Genomic DNA, 19,309 nt, shown 5'->3' with positions numbered 1-19,309 from the left:
TATATAGACTACACAAATTAGTAAAGGCGATCTAATGGTAAGATTACACTAAGATTTACAGAACAACTGCGATGCCAAAAAAAAAAAATAGGAAAACATGAATGTCGCTTCGTTCATTGACTTGACCAAAATGTAATGCCATATTTAAATGTTTAAATCTCCTTAGTCGAGAATACTAGGAGGTAATGCGGATCCAATTATTTCCCTTTACTTAGACCCTGGGCTACCCATAGATCTAAGTAGTTTCCTACAATCTCAAACGCTACAAAATAGATCTAAATCGATTTTGGCTAGCCCTGAATGAAAGGGAAACTAAAGCTCTTAGCATGATAATGATCGAGAAAAGGAAACTTAAAATAACGCAGGGGGACTTCAAAAAGAGTGAACAGCTTTGAATGTCGACAGCGTGTAGTTGGGGGGTGGGGGTTGTGAGGTTAAATCTGCTCAGATAAGAGGTTGACGACAGGTTGTCTGTGACTACATCTGACTAGTGAAACTCGTTCAACGCTCTGTCAGTACCTCCTGTAAAGTGTTTCCCACTGAGACAAGACTTAAAAGAGATTTATTCCAGAGTTAAAGGCTTGAAGTCCTGTAGATAGTTTTAAGAAAAAGTTAAAGCCACTCTAACTACTTGCAGAAGTGTAGAACTTCAAGTCATCAGAAATAAATTCTATTCCCCAAGGTTACAACTCCTGGAGATTATTTCTTCTATAAGTCGTAAGTTCTTTAAGCTTCTTTCTGCGTCTATGAATACTTTGAATGATGGATTACATTTTAATAAGCTTTGTAGGTCACGTACACTTCATTAAGTTTTAAAATCTGTAAAAGATAATAGAATAGACTTAACACATTATTTACTTGAGATTCACATTTAGCCTACATCAAGTATGGTATATGTGTAACGCTAGGATGGATTCTTCCTGTATTACTTTGATATCTTAATGCTACAGTGTACACAACGACTCTGTCTGACTGTCCAGGTCAGTTTACAATTCAGAGACAAAAAAAAAAGTTTAATTTTATGGATACTGTTCTTCAAAAATGATCTTTTCCAGATAAATAGTGTATATAGTTGTAGTAGTGTAATGAACTAGTATATATAGTTGTAGTAGTGTAATGAACTAGTATATATAGTTGTAGTAGTGTAATGAACTAGTGTATATAGTTGTAGTAGTGTAATGAACTAGTGTATATAGTTGTAGTAGTGTAATGAACTAGTATATATAGTTGTAGTAGTGTAATGAACTAGTGTATATAGTTGTACTAGTGTAGTGAACTAGTGTATATAGTTGTAGTAGTGTAATGAACTAGTATATATAGTTGTAGTAGTGTAATGAACTAGTATATATAGTTGTAGTAGTGTAATGAACTAGTGTATATAGTTGTAGTAGTGTAATGAACTTGTATATATAGTTGTAGTAGTGTAGTGAACTAGTGTATATAGTTGTAGTAGTGTAATGAACTAGTGTATATAGTTGTACTAGTGTAGTGAACTAGTGTATATAGTTGTAGTAGTGTAATGAACTAGTATATATAGTTGTAGTAGTGTAATGAACTAGTATATATAGTTGTAGTAGTGTAATGAACTAGTATATATAGTTGTAGTAGTGTAGTGAACTAGTGTATATAGTTGTAGTAGTGTAATGAACTAGTGTATATAGTTGTAGTAGTGTAATGAACTAGTATATATATTTGTAGTAGTGTAATGAACTAGTGTATATAGTTGTAGTAGTGTAATGAACTAGTATATATAGTTGTAGTAGTGTAGTGAACTAGTGTATATAGTTGTAGTAGTGTAATGAACTAGTGTATATAGTTGTAGTAGTGTAATGAACTAGTGTATATAGTTGTAGTAGTGTAATGAACTAGTATATATAGTTGTAGTAGTGTAGTGAACTAGTGTATATAGTTGTAGTAGTGTAATGAACTAGTGTATATAGTTGTAGTAGTGTAATGAACTAGTATATATAGTTGTAGTAGTGTAATGAACTAGTATATATAGTTGTAGTAGTGTAGTGAACTAGTGTATATAGTTGTAGTAGTGTAATGAACTAGTATATATAGTTGTAGTAGTGTAGTGAACTAGTGTATATAGTTGTAGTAGTGTAATGAACTAGTGTATATAGTTGTAGTAGTGTAATGAACTAGTATATATAGTTGTAGTAGTGTAGTGAACTAGTGTATATAGTTGTAGTAGTGTAATGAACTAGTATATATAGTTGTAGTAGTGTAATGAACTAGTGTATATAGTTGTAGTAGTGTAATGAACTAGTATATATAGTTGTAGTAGTGTAGTGAACTAGTGTATATAGTTGTAGTAGTGTAATGAACTAGTGTATATAGTTGTACTAGTGTAGTGAACTAGTGTATATAGTTGTAGTAGTGTAATGAACTAGTGTATATAGTTGTACTAGTGTAGTGAACTAGTGTATATAGTTGTAGTAGTGTAATGAACTAGTATATATAGTTGTAGTAGTGTAATGAACTAGTGTATATAGTTGTAGTAGTGTAATGAACTAGTATATATAGTTGTAGTAGTGTAATGAACTAGTGTATATAGTTGTACTAGTGTAGTGAACTAGTGTATATAGTTGTAGTAGTGTAATGAACTAGTGTATATAGTTGTACTAGTGTAGTGAACTAGTATATATAGTTGTAGTAGTGTAATGAACTAGTGTATATAGTTGTACTAGTGTAGTGAACTAGTATATATAGTTGTAGTAGTGTAATGAACTAGTGTATATAGTTGTACTAGTGTAGTGAACTAGTGTATATAGTTGTAGTAGTGTAATGAACTAGTGTATATAGTTGTACTAGTGTAGTGAACTAGTATATATAGTTGTAGTAGTGTAATGAACTAGTGTATATAGTTGTAGTAGTGTAATGAACTAGTATATATAGTTGTAGTAGTGTAATGAACTAGTATATATAGTTGTACTAGTGTAGTGAACTAGTATATATAGTTGTAGTAGTGTAGTGAACTAGTGTATATAGTTGTAGTAGTGTAATGAACTAGTGTATATAGTTGTAGTAGTGTAATGAACTAGTGTATATAGTTGTAGTAGTGTAATGAACTAGTGTATATAGTTGTAGTAGTGTAATGAACTAGTGTATATAGTTGTAGTAGTGTAATGAACTAGTGTATATTGCACCTGATAGCTAACAACTATATATATATTTATATATTATAGATACCATGGGCGTAGCCAGGGGGGCAACCCTCCTCCCCCTCCTGGGGGGGGGGGGATCGGAATTATGTGAATGATTTTTGGCTTTGATTTTGTTTATTTTAGGTGAAATTTTAATACTAAACCATCACTTGCCCCAGCACAACCAATGGGGTTTTGAGTTTAAAACCCCCTACCAGGGGGTTTTGAGTTTAAAACCCCCTACCAGGGGGTTTTGAGTTTAAAACCCCCTACCAGGGGGGTTCGAGTTTTAAAACCCCTACCAGGGGTTTTGAGTTTAAAACCCCCTACCAGGGGTTTTGAGTTTTAAACCCCCTACTTGGGGTTTTTGCAGTTAACTCCCCCTCTTCTATAAAACAAAAAAAAATGCAAACGAAAATCCCCTAATTCCAAGAGCACAGTTAAGGAAGATTTTGATTTTAAAACCCCCTCCAAAATTTACGATAAACCCCCTCTTCAATATAAAAAAAAGCTAATTACGCACTCAAAATGTTATGAGCGTAGCTAAATGGGTTTTGACTTAGTTTTGAGTTTAAACCCCATTTCAGCGGGGTTCGAAGGTAAAATAATAAATAATAAAAACAAAGCAAATTAAACACTCAAAATGTTTTGAGTGTAGTCAAAGGGGTTTTGAGTTTAAACTCCCCTCCAGTGGAGTTTGAAGCTAAAGAGTACCTCTTCAATATAAATAAAAGCAAATTACTCACTCTAAAATCTATGAGCGTAGCCAAAGGTGTTTTGAGTTTAAACTCCCCCGCCAGGGGGGTTTGAGGCTAAAAAATACATCTTCAGTGTAAGAAAAAAAGCAAATTACGCACTCAAAATGCTATGAGCGTTGCCAAAAGGGGTTTTGAGTTTAAACCCCCATTCAGAGGAGTTTGATGCTAAAAAAGACCTCTTGAATATAAAAAAAAAAGCAAATACACACTAAAATTATTTGAGCGTAGCCAATCCAATCGGGGGTTTTGAGTTTAAACCCCTCTTCTACAGATGGCGTTTTTTAAAAGTTTAAAACCTCTTTAGATGGTTTTGAGTTTAAGATCCCCCCTACAGAGCATTTTGAGGTGGAAAACCCCAAACAGATGATTTTGACGATAAAACTTCTCTTTTCGATAAAAAATCTAAAGCAAACTACTGGTGTCTACAGTCACTTAATTCCAAGAGCGTATTCAAGAGAGATTACACATTTTTACCAGTGGCAGGGCTCCCTTAATAAACTGCAGTGAAGTCATCTGCCGAAATTGAAAAACACTAAATGAGGCTCAACAAAGATGGCTAAGACAAATTTTAGAAGTCAGTTTTAGAGATCGGGTTTAAATCAAGGAAATCCTATGCCGAACTGGGAGTCGACTCCATAGTAAGATTGTGAGAGAGCGACGCTTGAGGTTTGCGGGACATGTTCTCCGACAAAATGAGTTACGCATAAGAAGAGTTGCAATGATATCCTAGTACAACTTGACGCCACTCATTCATTGAGGTCCTTATGGCAGGTGGGAAGAGGCTTCAGACATTACCAGTGACAGATTTTTATGGAAACAGCTTGACGTCAAGTGCTCCGAACGGAGCGGGAGGGTGTAAGTCAGTAAGCATAGCACATTAGGTTTTTGAAATAAAACTTTTTAATAGCAGGAAAATGCACTGTAGATACATCAGAATATGCATTTTGTTGGCTTTCAATATCAAAAATAGTGCTCCCCCAGACCACATTGCTGGTAATGGCAGGGAATCTACAATTTTATGGAAACAGCTGACTACAAATGCGCAAAACGGCGCGGGAGGGTCTAAGTCAGTAAGATAAGAATAGCACATTAGGTTTTTGAAATAAAACTTTTTAATAGCAGGAAAATGCACTGTAGATACCTCAAAATATGCCTTTTGTTGGCTTTCTATATCAAAATTAGTGCTTAGCGGCGGGGCTTCGCCCGCGCTGGAGGAGCTTCTAGCGCTCCCCCAGACCCCCTTGCTAGTAATGGCGGGGAATCTACTAGGGCACAATAAACGTCTTCCGAAAGAATGAAGGGTCGGAATGCAATAAAGATTATGTACACACACACATAAATACATATAAAAAAAAAAAAAATTCGCGGAGGGGGGGGGGGGGGGGTCGGGGGGGGGGAGAAAAAAATCCTGGCTACGCCCATGATAGATACATTTTCTAAACAGAAGTGCAACACTCTTGGAGATTGTCAGACATGGAGGCATATCCATAAATAGAAAGTATTTTTTTTAAATATCGAGTGTAGAGAATTCAGAAGTATTGATTTAGACAGACTAGTATTTTTAATAAACTTTAGAATTATATTTGTGCACTTTAAGAACCGTAGAATCAGATTTCTAAATCCTTTCGCTGGTAGCATAAAGTAATTTTTTTACAAACCTGATATCAGCTCACTCTGTCTATCAGGTCAAAGGGTTCGTAAACTTTATTTCTCCCACACCCAATCTCGGATCAAGCTGAAATTGTGCACACTTATGTCTTTTACCTGACAACACAAGAATCTGAAAGAACCGGGCCGGGCATGGGCATAATAAAAACTACTATTACCCAATTAGCTTTATTGTATCATGATTCTCTTTTTTTTTTTAATAAAATAAACAGGTTTTTTTAGATTTAAAATTTATTTTTCTGAAATTCGTAAAAAATGTTTTAATCAAAATTATTTATTTTGTCGGTAGATTGTTTCAGGGCTTTAACGTGAAGTATCTATATATACAATTCTCTTCATGGCTCAAGAGATTGAACAAGAAGAAGAAGTAAAGAAAGATCACTTTTTTATTTCTCCAAGTCGGACGGATAGAGTTACCCTACGAAAAAAAAGTGAGGGGCTGAGAACAAGTAGTATTCATCCGTCACAAAATAGCAGGCCAGGACTTAACCGTTGTGACCAAGAAGTCATTGAAAGATCACTCTTTTTATTTCTACCCCACGTAGTTTTAGCGGCGAAAAAAGAGTGAGGGGAGGAGAACAAGTAATCTACTCAGTATTCACCCGTCACTAAATAGCAGGGCCGACTGTTATCTGTTTTAAGTTATAAAATGATTTAATTTAATAATTTGCACCTAAAATTAGCGCGGGTCCTATGTGTGGGGCCAATTGCGGTCGCTTAGGTGGCAGTGGCCTATGGTGGGCCCTGCAAATAGCGGCGTATCTTACGCCGTAGGTTGACTATATATATATAATTCTCTTCATCGCTCAACAGTTTTGACAAAAAGAAGTAAAGGAAATATCACTCGTTATCTCTGAATGTCGGACTAGAAATACCTCAAGTAAAAAAAAAGAGGGGAGTTCAGAACAAGTAATCTACTCTGTATTCACCTGTCACTAAATAGCAGGGTGGGACTCAACCTTTGTGGGGTTCTATGCTAAACGGATTTTGCTGGGCCTAGTTTGGGTAGGGATACGGATAATAAGTGAAAATTAAGAGTTTGTATTAGAAAATAAATTTGTCTTTACTACGTACAGAATTACCTTACGAGCCATACAGTATATCATAAAAATTCTGTTTCCTACATAGATCACGCTCAATAGCAAGAATTACCAGATATTTCAATCTATCTTCGAGAATTGTTGACCATAAGTAATTCTTCATTAGTTTTAGGCGCGAGAAGCTTCTTTCACCAGATTCCACAATAACGGGTATCGCATAATGCAGGTTGTTTTTTTATCGCATTTTTAATGACACCCCAAAATTAAAATTTTTGTCTCAATATTTCAGGAAATTTTTTTTTTGGAGTTTTCAAAATATTTTAATAATTTCCGGTGATTTCCAATACTTTTTCGTATATTTTGCAATTTCAGGAAATTTTAAGGAGCTACTGGTAAATCAGGCGGCCGCGGGAATTCTCTTATAAGTTATAAAATGGTTTAATTTAATAATTTACACCTAGAATTAGCGCGGGTCCTTTGAAAGTGCGGGGCCCACTGCGGTCACATAGGGGCATAAGGCCGGCCCTGCAAAATAACGGCGTATGCTACGCCGTGGGTCGACTAATTCTACTTAACGTTCAAACTTTTAATAGCTTATATCTTCTTTTTTTTCAAGATAACCAAATGACTAGATGACCAGATGGCTAGATGACCAGATGGCTAGATGAACAGATGTCAAGATGACCAAATGGCTAGATGACCAGATGGCTAGATGACCAGATGGCAAGATAAAAGATGTCTCCTCAGCAAACAAACTTGGAACCGATTGTTGGCAAACTTATCAATCTGTCACTCGCAAGTGACAAATGTCAATCACCGAACAGAGCCGCTACAAGAGGTGTAGACCATGACAAGGCAAAGACACCCTGTCAGTCTAGGCGTGACCCAGTCCTTCACTTGTATTCACATATTAAGTACTCTCAGAGGCTAGAGAAGCAAAGACAGACCCGCACTGCCAGGGCAGAAAGAAAGAGGCGAAAGGAACTCATTCTGTCTGGTACCAAGTCTTTTGAGGTGGACAGACACAGTGGTCGATGGCTGAGTACGGATTTAAACTCAGACCACCAAGAGCAAAGTCTCTCAACCAACAACAGCTATTCGGGAATCCGTCCAAACGAGTCTGCAAAAAATAATGGGAACATTCTAGAATTCCCCCAGGAGTCAGAACATTCTCTTTTTTTTGACGAGTGTCAACATTCTAAAGAAATCATCAAGAGCCCTGACAGTCAGTATAGCGCCTTCATGCCTATTAAAGACAGAAATGCTCACTCTCCAAACAAGAATCAAATTCATATCCGCTCAACAGAAACAGGTGCATCTGCTAATCGATCGAAAATTCATTGGAATAGTGTACAACCTGGTAGAGTGACTCCTGCTCGAGTACCAGTCATTACAATCGATAGTCAGAGACTACTGTAATATACATGCCCAATTATTTGTGTAAATACATATTTCATAATATAGTAATGTTTTAAGATTTTTATTGTTTGTATAAAATATTTTGTAAAATAAAACAATGTGTAATAATTTTGTAATATTCTTGAGATCTTGACGGCGTTTACACCGTTTAGGAAAACAATAATACTTGCTTGTAATTTATTGACTACGTTTTATAGGTTCAAAATAAGCCAACGGCAAAAGCAAGAAAACATGCCATTAGTTTTGTGAGGGTTGTTTGTCAGCTGGTCTGTCTGTCTGTCATGTTCAGATCTCAGAAAATCCGATCTCATCATATTTTATAGCATGCTGAAAATTGTACTATTGGTCTGACAGAAAATCTTTTGGTTTCTTTAATTATTGAAATACTTATATAATTTATCAATGATATATTATTGATTGTTTTGTGATCCAAAGATTAGTAAAAAAAAAAGTCTTTATATTTGTAGTAGCTACTAACATTTGACCGAAAATACTTATTTTGTTTAAAAATTATATTATATATTTTATTCACTAACCGAAACATATTATTAAAAGAAATATTTCATAAGCTGCTCGCTTTATTTAATAGTGTTTCATGTACACCTGTACATGTCCAAATAGAGTCGAACGAAAATCATTGGGACCTTAATCCACATAGAATGGTTTCTTCCAGCGACCAGGAATGAAATATACGCTATTCACTAACACCACAAACTAAATGTCCCCCATTAACTAGATGATTGTTTAATTAATTAGTCCATATGTTATGACATGATTAGGAATTAGTTATTTGTTTCGGGAATAGGGTAAAGTTTTACTTAGCGACGATGACGTAAAGTGGGTTAAAAAACAAGAACGCTCTAAGCGACGCAAAAAGGAAGACGTTTCTTGTAGAGCAGTAGAATAGATATACGGATTTACGGACATAGCTGACATCGGACTATCCCTTCGTGATTATTAAATATATTTGTAGACCAACATCAGCGTCGAATACATATTTGATTGTTTCGGCCTTTCGCCGGTGTTACTGAAGTAGTTTGAGTTCAGTGTTTCTTCCAGTCAGACGTAGATCTACACTAGTTATATTTCAAAGAATCAACACCGCGCGGAAGCCTTAACACATATCATTGTCTAGCTGTAGAAAATGATGTAAAGTTTTTGGTGGTCTTTTTCCGACAGGCGACGTAAAGCAACTTTTGTTTCACAGTTGTAAGTTATTGTAGGCAATCATTCTCTGAATGTACATTCTGTAAGTTGTTGATTGTTTTCAGCTCATAGTTTCTGATAATAGTGATAAAAATATCGAAACCTGCCTTTGTATCTGCATTGCTTAGTAAATAATGGACCCATGGGTTAACCAATTTGGACCAACCAGGAGTTTGTGTTTTTACGCAAACTCTTGTTATCTTGTTTATTGTTTATATTTAGCGGTAAGAATTCTTGAAATAATTTTTAGTTTACATTTCATAATTATTTCGAAAATTACAATAAAATCATAAACTTATTAAAATCTGTTTGCAGTCCTATTACTCCTTGCTCGAGTTTGTCTTACAAAACTTATATTCATTCTGTCTGCCTGCCTGTCTTCCTGCCTGTCTGCCTGCCTTTCTGCCTGTCTGTCTGCCTGTCTGTCTGCCTGCCTGTCTGTCTGCCTGTCTGGTAAAAGTTCGTACACGTTATTTCTCCCACACTCAATCTCGGAACAAGCTGAAATTTTTCTTTTTTTTTTCTTTTGCCTGACAAAACAAGAATTACTAAAAAAAAAATAACCAATTAGTTTATTAACTATTGATAATTAATTTTTTTGTTTGCTATCGAACACGGTAAAGAAATTGTACTGATGTGGTATAGCATGAATTAGCCCCCTTTATAGCTCGTTGTGTGAGTCTTAGTGAATACAACATGAAAACTAGGAGGAGACTATAGAAACATTCGATAACTCAGTACCAAGGAGATAGAGTAGTGGCGACAAGGAACAGCTGGTAACACCAGGACAACGTGAGAACCCCCGCCAAGCAGATCACAACTCCAGTATAGGTCCACCAATTCAACTCAGTTTGGCATGCAACAAAAAATGTATCTTATTAATGTATATAAAAGAAATATTTTACATACAAAATACAATGTTAGCAACAATACTATGTCATAATGACATTGATAAATCTCCCACAAAAAAATTGCAGTGCTTATCCTGTGTAAACAAGGTACAATCACGGAGCACTTTACTGAGTATCACAGTAACACAAACAGGTGTCTAGAATCTGAAAAATATACTATAACATAATACATTGGCGAGCCCCCATAAAATCTGCCAGGTCTTAGGATTTAATTTACTAAATTAATAAATTGTCTAAGTATTAAAAGTAATATTAATTGTAATGTGTGTGTGTGTTATAATTAATTTATAATTTTATTTATATTTATAATTTATAATTTATTATTTAAGTCCCAAAGCTCAGCCTAACAGACACACCATGCACACCCAAGTGTACATAAACTAATAAATGATGTGTATGATGATTTGAATTAAACTACGGATTTAATTCGATGACATTTATACAATGAAACGGCATGTGACTAATGGTAATGATAAATGGCCATCATCGTTGTTCGTTTGTTTTTCTGTTCTCCCACGATATGTGCTGTTGTTCGTTTGTTTTTCTGTTCTCCCACGATATGTGGGTGTTGTTTTCTTCAAGGTACTGTACGATTGCAAGAATGTTTACTAAGACTGCGCGCTAATGCAGTTTTTATTTTCTAATTTGTTCTTGCATCATGTTATTCGTTGTGCTACCATTTGACATTCTCAGAGCTAAATCCAACCACGCAGTCACACACTTGCCACCCCCTAAGGCCGCTACTGCCAAGGCCAACGATAAGGCTATCCAGTACCAAAGACATACGGAGAATTCAAGAACTCAAAAGATACAGCCTGCTTCAGTCGAGCAACATGGCGTGAATGCTCCAAACGACCAAGAAGAAACGTTTTTGACGTCATATGAAAAAATACGACGAAGCGACAAGGGTATAGCAACTACTGCACACTAATAAAATAACGCAAATGACGTCATCGCCTATTGATGAAAGCGGCGCTTTTAGATTAAGAACATTTTTACTATACAACTATTTAAATAGTTGCGACCAACCGCCTTTACTAATGTCAGGTACCCATTAGAGCTGGGTGGACTCAGGGGCGCCAAAAGATCACGAAATTAAAAATCACAGTCTTTACCAGGATTCGAACCCTGGAAACCAAGCGCCTCCTTTTTTTTTAAGCTTGATTTTAACTTTGGCTTAGTTTATTTATTTCAAAATATCTTCTAATATGCCTCTTGAAGTCTTTTCATGTTTTCAAATCGTTACTTTTTTAAAAATTGTAATCAGTGTTATTTCTTAAATATTCCTAAATAGAAATCATTATATTTTTTATGCTAAAATACTAATATAAAAATTCCTGATAATAATGTTCTCATCAATTATTTTAATTAATATCATGAAATGGTACTACAAAAAAAGCTTTGCCTATAAAGAGAAGAATACTATTACAGGTTCCTTAGAATAGTTCATTTTGAACTTCATCGTTTGTACACTCTCCATTGTAGTTTCTATCACTTCATCTTTACTTTCTTCAATCAATAATATCTTGGGATAGGTACATCGGAAAAAGTGGGAAAATATGTAGGTCACAGCTAGGAGTGCGTAGACACGTGAAATACTGTATGCCCTATTAATCTTAGGGCTCGAAAACAAAAAAAGCCTTATTATTATTGGCACCGCAGAATCAAATTTAATTTCTCTTCCGTCCGTAGCTCATTTGTTTCTGAGGTGGACAAGATTAAGATTGCATTTCGTATCCTTGACATTATCATGAAAATGCCCATAATGCAGGCGTGTTTGAAACTAATCTATCCATCTTAAAAGATAGTCTACCAATTAAAGTAAAGTACCCCCCCCTTGCGATCATTGAGGCAGATGTTGTAAAGGTCGTATGTTACTGCGGCCCACGGTTCAAGGCCACCAAGAGATTTTTTTAAAATAATAAAACTGTAATCTCTCTTTCGTGTTGATTAATATTAGTCCTAATGTTTGTATCTACATAGTTCAATGTTAATCTTCTGGATACACACGTGTTCCTTAAAACAGCGTCATGTTTTAGAGCGATAAAGTACTTGCATGTATTTTTCCTCTAGATAAAATAAGAATCTGGTATTTTTGTAAGATTCTTGCTCTTTTTTTCTCTATATATTTCAACACTAAAATTAAACTGAATTTTTTTTTTAATTTATGACACACATTGGATACTTTTAAGGTCGCATGTATCCTGAGAGTGTTGGACACGTGACAAATATAACTAGGATAAATATTTATTGAGAATAAAAAGACAAGTATTAGAGTTTCTGTGAAGTCGCTAGTTTTGGTATCCAGGAACCAATGTCAGACCACTGGCGGATCCAGGAGAGGGGGGGGGGCGGTAGAGGCGATCGCCCCCCCCCATAGCCTGACCCCCCCTCCCCCACACCCGAAGGGGTAGGGGCGGACGAATTTTAGTAAAGAAATCACACAATTCGCATACGAATTTATTAGTTATCTTAATAATATATACTAATTATTTATATTTTCAACCTATTTTTTAGATTATTTCGCCCTCCCCCTAGTAGTTGGCCTATTTGGTAGGGTGGGGAGGTGGCGATGGCATCAATCCCGCCCCCCAACCACCATAAACTTTCGAGTTGGGGGGGGCGGACCAATTTATTTGTAGAAATCACAGCTTGTTAACGGAATCAATTAAATATCTATATAATTGAAACTTGTCATTTATATTTTAACTGATTTTTATAAAATGTCGTTGGCTAACAGCCAATTGGGTGGGGTGGGGCGAATAATCTACTGAATTTCCAACCTAAACCCTTTGAATGGGGGGGGGGCGGTCCTACTTTTATTTAGAAATCATAGTTTTTGAACAAAATTAGTTGCATTACTATATATATTTTTTTATGTTATGTCGCTACACTTCTAGGATCTTAGCCGATTCGGTGAGGAGGCTTGGGGGGGGGGGGCGATTGCTTCTACTGCCCTAACCACTCTAGCCCTCTTAACGGGGGGAGGCGGTGCTATTTTCATGGACAAATCAAGTCAATCATTTGACGTCATTTTTTCGTCTGGAAAGGGGAGAGGGCGGTAGAGTGAAAACGTTAATCCTCGCTCCTTTTTATGATTTCTGCTAATGATTGCATTTGGTATGAAAGAATAGGGGGTGGGGCGACTCGATAAAAGAATGTAATTTATAGCATATTTAAAATTATATTGGTGTCAGATTTTTTTATATTTAGTAATTTCTTAACTATAATACAAAAAAAAAGTATTGGTTTGTCCGATGGGCGGAAGGCAATAGCAAGTCTCGCCCCTCCCACCTAGTACAACCCTTTTTCATTTATATTTACTAATGATAAAATTTGAGATTAGGGTGTGTGCGACATAATATACAAATGGATTAAAAAATCAATATGAAGCTTTTATTATATAAATATTCAACTAATTTTTTTCACAAACTATGATTTGTCCATGACCCATATCGAAGGTTCCGCTATAACTTACAATATATGCTAAAATTCTAACAAGATTACAAAGAGAGTTTGTGTTACACAAACTCAGAGGCGGCCCCCGTCGAAGTCGGATCCTTGTCGGATCTGCATATTCGCAAATAATATTCAAGAGGTGATTTAATTTTGATGGTCAAAAGTAAGCCTAATAATGTTTCAAAGATTCAATTACCGTAAATTTAAATTTAAATTAAATAAAAAATAGTAGATTAGTTTTAGTATATTATAACATTGCAATATTGATCAAAACGTTTGGAGATGAAAATCTACACTTTTTTTTTACACTTTAAGTTTAGAAATTGAAATTCCACATCTTAATCTAGTCTATTTTAGTCTAAACTAGATCGAGAAATTCTAGATCTAAAATCTAGATCTAGTTTAAAAAATCTAGATTAGATCTAAATTAAGATATCATTCGTTTTTTAAACGCGAGTCACATAACGAGGCTTAAAAACATTACTGTACCGAGTTCTTTTTTCATTTCATTTGAAGAATTAATTCCATATAATGTCAGAGGGAAAAAAAACACTACGTCACACGGCCTAGCTAGACTAAAAATCGCATTCATCAATAGGAGCCATTTATCGAGTGTTCATTGACTTTGGTGCACCAAGAGCGTTCTTTAAGCATTTCATTTAAAGAATTCATTCCATATGACGTCAAAGGAAAAAAAAACACTACGTCACACGGCCTAGCTAGACTAAAACAACCTTCATCAATACGAGCTATTTATCGAGTGTTCATAGACATTGGTGCACCGAGTGCGTTCTTTTAGCATTTCTTTTAAAGAATTCATTCCATATGACGTTAAAGGAAAAAAACAACACTACGTCACACGGCCTAGCTAGACTAAAAATCCCCTTCATCAATACGAGCCATTTATAGAGTGTTCATAGACATTGGTGCACCGAGTGCGTTCTTTTAGCATTTCATTTAAAGAATTCATTTCATATGACGTCAAAGGAAAAAAAACACTACGTCACACGGCTTAGTTAGACTAAAATATGTTTTCATCAATACGAGCAATTTTTTGAGGGTTAACAGACATTGGTGCACAGAGTGCGTTCTTTTAGCATTACATTTAAAGAGTCCATTCATATGACGTCAAAGAAAAAAAATTCCATTACCTCACAATAGGGTAGTAGTACCGGTACCATAAAAAAATGTCTTTATTTACACGAGATATTTAACGAGGGTTCATAGACATTGGTGCACTGAGTTCTAATAGAATTTATTTAAAGAGGATCAAAGCCGCATTGTTTTTGCGTTTTGTCCGTCAGTCGGTCTGTCCGTCATCTTGATATAAAAAAAACAACAACTAAAAGTTATTAAAAATTGATTAACCTTTATTCTACGTTTCAAAACATCGCAATAATTTTTAGGTATGAACACAATTGAAAAGTTTATATAATGGATTTTCCGGATGTTTGTATAAATAGTAAAAGAAAAAGAGAATTTCAGATAAATGTAATACCGTTAATTAAATTTTTTGGATGGTCTCGTATAAAAATTAGATGTACTACAGCCATGTGGAGAGATTTTCATACCTTACTTTGGTGTTTGGATTCTGTTTTCCTTAAAAATCGGAACATTATATTAAAGATAATTAGATTTTTTAATGTTTTAGGTAGAAAGTTAAATGTACTGTAAGAGAGAAGTGAGTTAAAATATTTTTCACAAAAAATTCGTAAAAACATTATTTTGTAAATGAGAAGATTATTTGTTTATTAATTAGAAGAGGGAGTTCAAACAATTATTTGGCGTTAGTAGATTTTTAAATAAATTCGGAAATTTCTGGCGACGATTTGTAAGAAACAAAATCCGGAACATTCTTTATCGATTACAAAACTTCTATGTTATGTTTCAGCAAGAAAATTAAGTCTAAAAAGTAATTTTCATTAATCAATTTTAGTAAATTACTTTTTTTTAAAGCCCTGAACAACCTATTGTCGATATTTTTAAAATTTGTTTAAAGATGAAAATACGGAACAATTTGATATTGATAACCAAATTATAGTGACGCATTGTCAAATAATATAAGTGTAATATTAGTAAATTATGCGATTTCAAACAATCATTAGGCATAATTCATGTTTTATAAAACAATATCCGGAACATTTTTACACTTAATGAAATATAAGTCAGTTTAGAGATTTTGATTTAGCATTAATATGCTATTTACATAAAAAACGGAACAACATATTATTGATAATGTGTTTTTGCAACGTTTAAGCATGGAAATTGAATGTAATATAAGTTAGAAGAGCAAACAAACATTTGTTAGCGTTGATTAGTTTTGCACACAAAAAAATCCAGAACAATCAATTTTAGATACTTAAAACTATTGAGATGTTATGGGAGGAACATTAAAGGGTAAATCCGATTTTCAATAGCTTTTAGAGTTCTAGTTTTTTAAATCTAAGCGTGACGGACAGACCGACCAACAGACAAAACGCACAAAAATAATCTTCTTTTATTCGGATGGGGGCACTAAACAAAAAATAAATAAAATCTGATTTTTAAAAAAAGTTTAAGGAATTGGTTTAGCACCTGATCATGTTGCGACCTTACGCTACTGCACGAAAATCGCTGCATAAATAGTCCATTTAAAAAAATGTGCGTGATATTTACATACAAAGTGCATTATTAGCCTTTATAAACAAACATAAATGTTTTCTTTTAATTTTAGCAGCTAGTTGACCAGAAAAAACGTCTTTAACTATTATTTATATTTGTTGTAAACATTTCCTGTACATTTTAAAAATATATTTGACTTAGTGATACTGAAAATACACAAAAATTGTCCAACTTTGTTAGCATATTGTAACATTGCCTCCCTTACATTTACGTAATTGTTTTAGAATTGGTGTATTTTTATGAAAAAATCGCTTGCATAATTAATTTTATAAATTAAACGGTTTGCTTTTAGAAAACCAAAAGTAGCCGATGCACCTTAACTTTTCAAGCCGGATTTAATGATGAAATAATATTTTTCATATCTCTTCTAGTTTTCGAGATCTGAGTGTGACAGACGGACAGACGGACATTTTGCACAAACCTAATAGCGGCTTTTTCCCCTTACGGGGGCCGCTAAAAATGCAAAAAAATTAACGTAGAATCTAATTTGTTCACTTAATTTCTCCTCCCACTTCCGAGATTTTTTGCTTAGTGTTTTGAATTAAAGTTCTGTAACAAAACAAAGTTACAAAAATGCCTATTGAACAAAATGAATCACTTACAAATGAGCATTTTATTATTTATTTTTTTTTTCCAATACATTTTTATTCGGCGGCGATCCTCAAAGTCTTAATCTAAATATGTGGGGTATCTTATCTTTTCAAGGAACAAATCGGTTGCATTTGCAATATGGTAAGGGCCTGTAAATTCATATTAAAACATTATTCAAAATGTCCTTTTTTAATAGGATGAATAATGAGCTGTAGATACCAGGAGAATGCGTTTCTGCAGTGATGAATGCAAGAAAAGCTTTTGACGTCTGGACTTCGCCTCGATCCCCACTGGGAAAGCTTACAGCACTCCCCAGACCCCTAGCTGTCAAGAAAAAGGCATCAACATGGCTGTTTTTTGATTTTTTTGGAAAGTTTTTTTTTCGGCGGTGATCCTCAAAGCCTTAATCTAAATATGTGGGGTATTTTATCTTTTCAAGAAACAAATCGGTTTTATTTGCAATGTAGTAAAGGCTTGTAAATTTGATAAGAATATTTTTCAAGTAAATCATTATTCAAAAGGTCCTTTTGCTGTAGATATCCGGAGAATGCCTTTCTGCATTGAAGAATGCAAATAAACGTTTTTGGCCTCTGGGCTTACAGCGCTCCCCCAGACCCCCTAGCTGTCAAGTGAAAGGCCTCAACACGCCTGTTTTTTTTTTATTTTGTTTTTTTTCCGCCGAAGGTTGAGAAACACTGCTTTTTTCAAATTCCGCCTGTGAGGTTTCACACAAACTCTCTTTATAACCTTGTTGTTTATGTGTTTTTTTTTAAGCTATCTGGTTAAGACCAGCAAAAGCTTGTCTTTTTTTTTCTTAAGAGTAGTAATATTAGCGTAGGCTAGTTATTAGTTACATAATAAATGGCTTCGTATCATTTGAAACTATAAGGTTAGAGTTATCAGACATAACTGCACAAAGTTATAGATTATTTTATATTATAGTTTAATTTTTTGTAATAAACTAGTGTAAGTGTACGTCGGATGGTGTAATACTGGGTTCTTACTTCCTTAAGTACTCTAGACACGTGACGAGACAAACACTATACGACTGACTCAAGTCCGTTCAGCAGACAACATGAAGTTTATTTACAACATAATAATAATATACTGCACTCCTTGTTAGTGCTACAAGTCAAGAAATAATAATCCTATCCGCATAACAGCGGTATCAAAAGTATCAATCACGTCCGCATCTCAGCGGGTAACAATAAGAACAATTACTACTAGTGACACTGGAGCTTCAACTATAGATATCCATTGAAATACGAATAATACCTTAATATCCAATAAGCACATTATGAAATCAGCTCTCAAATATAATTAATCAACAATCCTTAGTCCATCGACTTTCATGCTATATACATATATATACACCAGTCCAGGAAGAAACGTCCAACCTTCCTGGACCGGGAGCAAGACCTTACTGACTTGACTTGACTGAACTCAAAGTCAACTTTTCATTCTACTTCCTGTTTTCTACATCAGGAATTCCACGTGTCTTTTAAACTCTTAACATGATGTGAACTTTAGATCATGCAATGTCAACTAAGACTGTGACAACTAGTTGACCTACTTTGTACTTTTCGTCTTATAGTCTTACAGAGAAAGTAAGTTGTCAGATTGGTAACTTATCTTATTGAAATACGGTAGTACAGTGATGCCCAACCTTATTTGGTCTGCGGGCCATTTTATTTTCGGCATTCGTGTCGCGGGCCATAACACCAAAAAGAAAAAAAAATACAATAAGTTATTTTTAATAGTTTTATTTGTGGACCTACTTACATAAATTAATATGATGCATGAAGTTTATCCAAAACCATTTTCTGAATATTTGGCAGCATAGATGAAACACCAAGTCGGAGCACTGAATCTAGATGTTCATTCGTGAGGCCATTACGTCACTTGGTTTTCGCCAGTTTCATCATTGAAAAAGTTTGTTCACACAAATAAGTGCTTGAACATTGTGATCATCCTTAGCGCTTGTTTTCGAAGATTTGGAAACGTTTCTGCATGTAACATGGAGTAGAAGTCAATGGTGTGCATCACTTGAAATTTGTCAAGCAGGAATGTCTGGCTTTGTAAGTCAATCAGTTCCAGTTGCAGATCTGTCGGAGCACTTGACACATCGGCAGCAAACGGATTTTCAAAAAGACGGATTTCATTTTTTAAATTCTGAAAATCCAGAAATCTTTCACTGAAATTATTCATCAAGAGCCTCAGAAGTTGCATCATTCTTTCTTTAGGAAAAGACATATTTAGCTGCTTATCATTTAGTAGAGTGGTACAGGTTGGAAAGTGGACAAGATGCACCCTTTCCGCCTGTTAAATGAAGAGTTGCAGTTTTGTTTGGAAAGCGCTTATATCTGCATACACATGCGAAATCATTTTGTCTTTCCTTTGTATTTTGGTGTCGAGTTCATTTAGATGTGATGTGATGTCGCATAAAA

The 19,309-nt window shown here is 34.7% G+C and overlaps 1 protein-coding gene across 2 annotated transcripts; it reads left to right on the top strand.

Moving 5' to 3' along the window:
• The first annotated feature begins 430 nt into the window (after nt 1-430).
• On the top strand, nt 431-8,972 carry LOC106068627 (uncharacterized). 2 transcript variants are annotated; one of them, XM_056024570.1, is made up of 2 exons: nt 431-717; nt 7,296-8,972. In XM_056024570.1, the coding sequence occupies exon 2, from the start codon at nt 7,351-7,353 to the stop codon at nt 8,032-8,034; it is 684 nt and encodes a 227-aa protein (XP_055880545.1). In that variant the 5' UTR covers nt 431-717; nt 7,296-7,350; the 3' UTR covers nt 8,035-8,972. The 2 variants fall into 2 exon arrangements, with proteins under 2 accessions (XP_055880545.1, XP_055880544.1); XM_056024569.1 differs by having other exon boundaries at nt 432-717; nt 7,232-8,972.
• Nucleotides 8,973-19,309: the final 10,337 nt, after the last annotated feature.

This window comes from Biomphalaria glabrata, chromosome 3 (assembly GCF_947242115.1).
Source record: "Biomphalaria glabrata chromosome 3, xgBioGlab47.1, whole genome shotgun sequence".
Lineage (NCBI taxonomy): Eukaryota > Metazoa > Mollusca > Gastropoda > Planorbidae > Biomphalaria > Biomphalaria glabrata.
This window is presented reverse-complemented; position numbering and strand designations above follow the sequence as displayed.

Excerpts from the sequence above, each read along its gene's own strand:
- LOC106068627 (XM_056024570.1), top strand. The coding sequence starts at position 7,351 with ATGTCTCCTCAGCAAACAAACTTGGAACCGATTGTTGGCAAACTTATC.